We start from the raw sequence: 881 nt of genomic DNA on the forward strand, positions 1-881 counted from the left end.
ATATATGTAAAAAAAAAAAAAAAACATATGTTATATTTATTTAATGTGTTGAAACAAATATATATTACTAAAACAAAATGTACATATGATTTAAGAAAAAAAAAAAAAATAAAAATAATAAATTATGATAAAATAAATGTGTCTACTTATATTATTTAGAGGCATAACCATATAAAATGGTACCGAACATGGATATGGCTATTCCTATAGAGGAGCTTAAATTAATTTTTTCGCCGAAAAATATCTAAAAAAAAAAAAGAAAAAATAATTAAATAAATATATAAACATGTACACACATACATGCATACATACATATATACATACATATATACATACATATATACATACATATATATATTAAACATTTTAATTTATTTTATTTCTTACGGATCCAATCAATAAAATGAGGGCCTCTCTTCCAATAAACACAATACTTAATGTCACAGAAGATGTGTATGCTAAAAAATATTAAAATATTCAAAATGTAATTAATATATAAATAGGTACATTTTGTTTTATATACATTGATATATTTATTTCACATTTTACAAAATGTGTGCAGACATATATAAATATAAATATAAATATAAAAATAAAGATATATATATATATATATTTATTTATTTATTCATTTTTTTTTTTACATATCAAGGAAAATTCGGCTAAAATTAAAAATATACTAGTCAAGGCACCAACACCGACAAGCATAAGCGACGTTAAAATCTTGTCCATGGTTAATATATTACTGTTATAGTCTAATAAAGAAAAGAAAAATATATAAATATGTATTCGTTTTAATATTATAAGTAAATAATTATAATTATAAATATTAATATATATATATATATATATATATATATATGTGCATTTTTTTTTTTTTT

General features: G+C 18.3%; 1 protein-coding gene across 1 annotated transcript in view; it reads right to left on the bottom strand.

Moving 5' to 3' along the window:
- Positions 1 to 151: 151 nt before the first annotated feature.
- The window catches only part of PRSY57_1217700 (triose or hexose phosphate/phosphate translocator, putative), a gene marked incomplete at both ends in the record, with an annotated part of 2,713 nt that continues 1,983 nt past the window's right edge, over positions 152 to 881 (bottom strand). Inside the window, 3 exons of the mRNA XM_020115052.1 lie at positions 152 to 244; positions 388 to 458; positions 645 to 755. Of these exons, the coding sequence (XP_019970204.1) occupies positions 152 to 244; positions 388 to 458; positions 645 to 755 (275 nt within the window). Of the gene's footprint in view, positions 245 to 387; positions 459 to 644 lie in introns of the transcript that reaches the window.

The sequence above is a fragment of the Plasmodium reichenowi genome, chromosome 12 (genome assembly GCF_001601855.1).
Source record: "Plasmodium reichenowi strain SY57 chromosome 12, whole genome shotgun sequence".
NCBI classification, from domain to species: domain Eukaryota; phylum Apicomplexa; class Aconoidasida; order Haemosporida; family Plasmodiidae; genus Plasmodium; species Plasmodium reichenowi.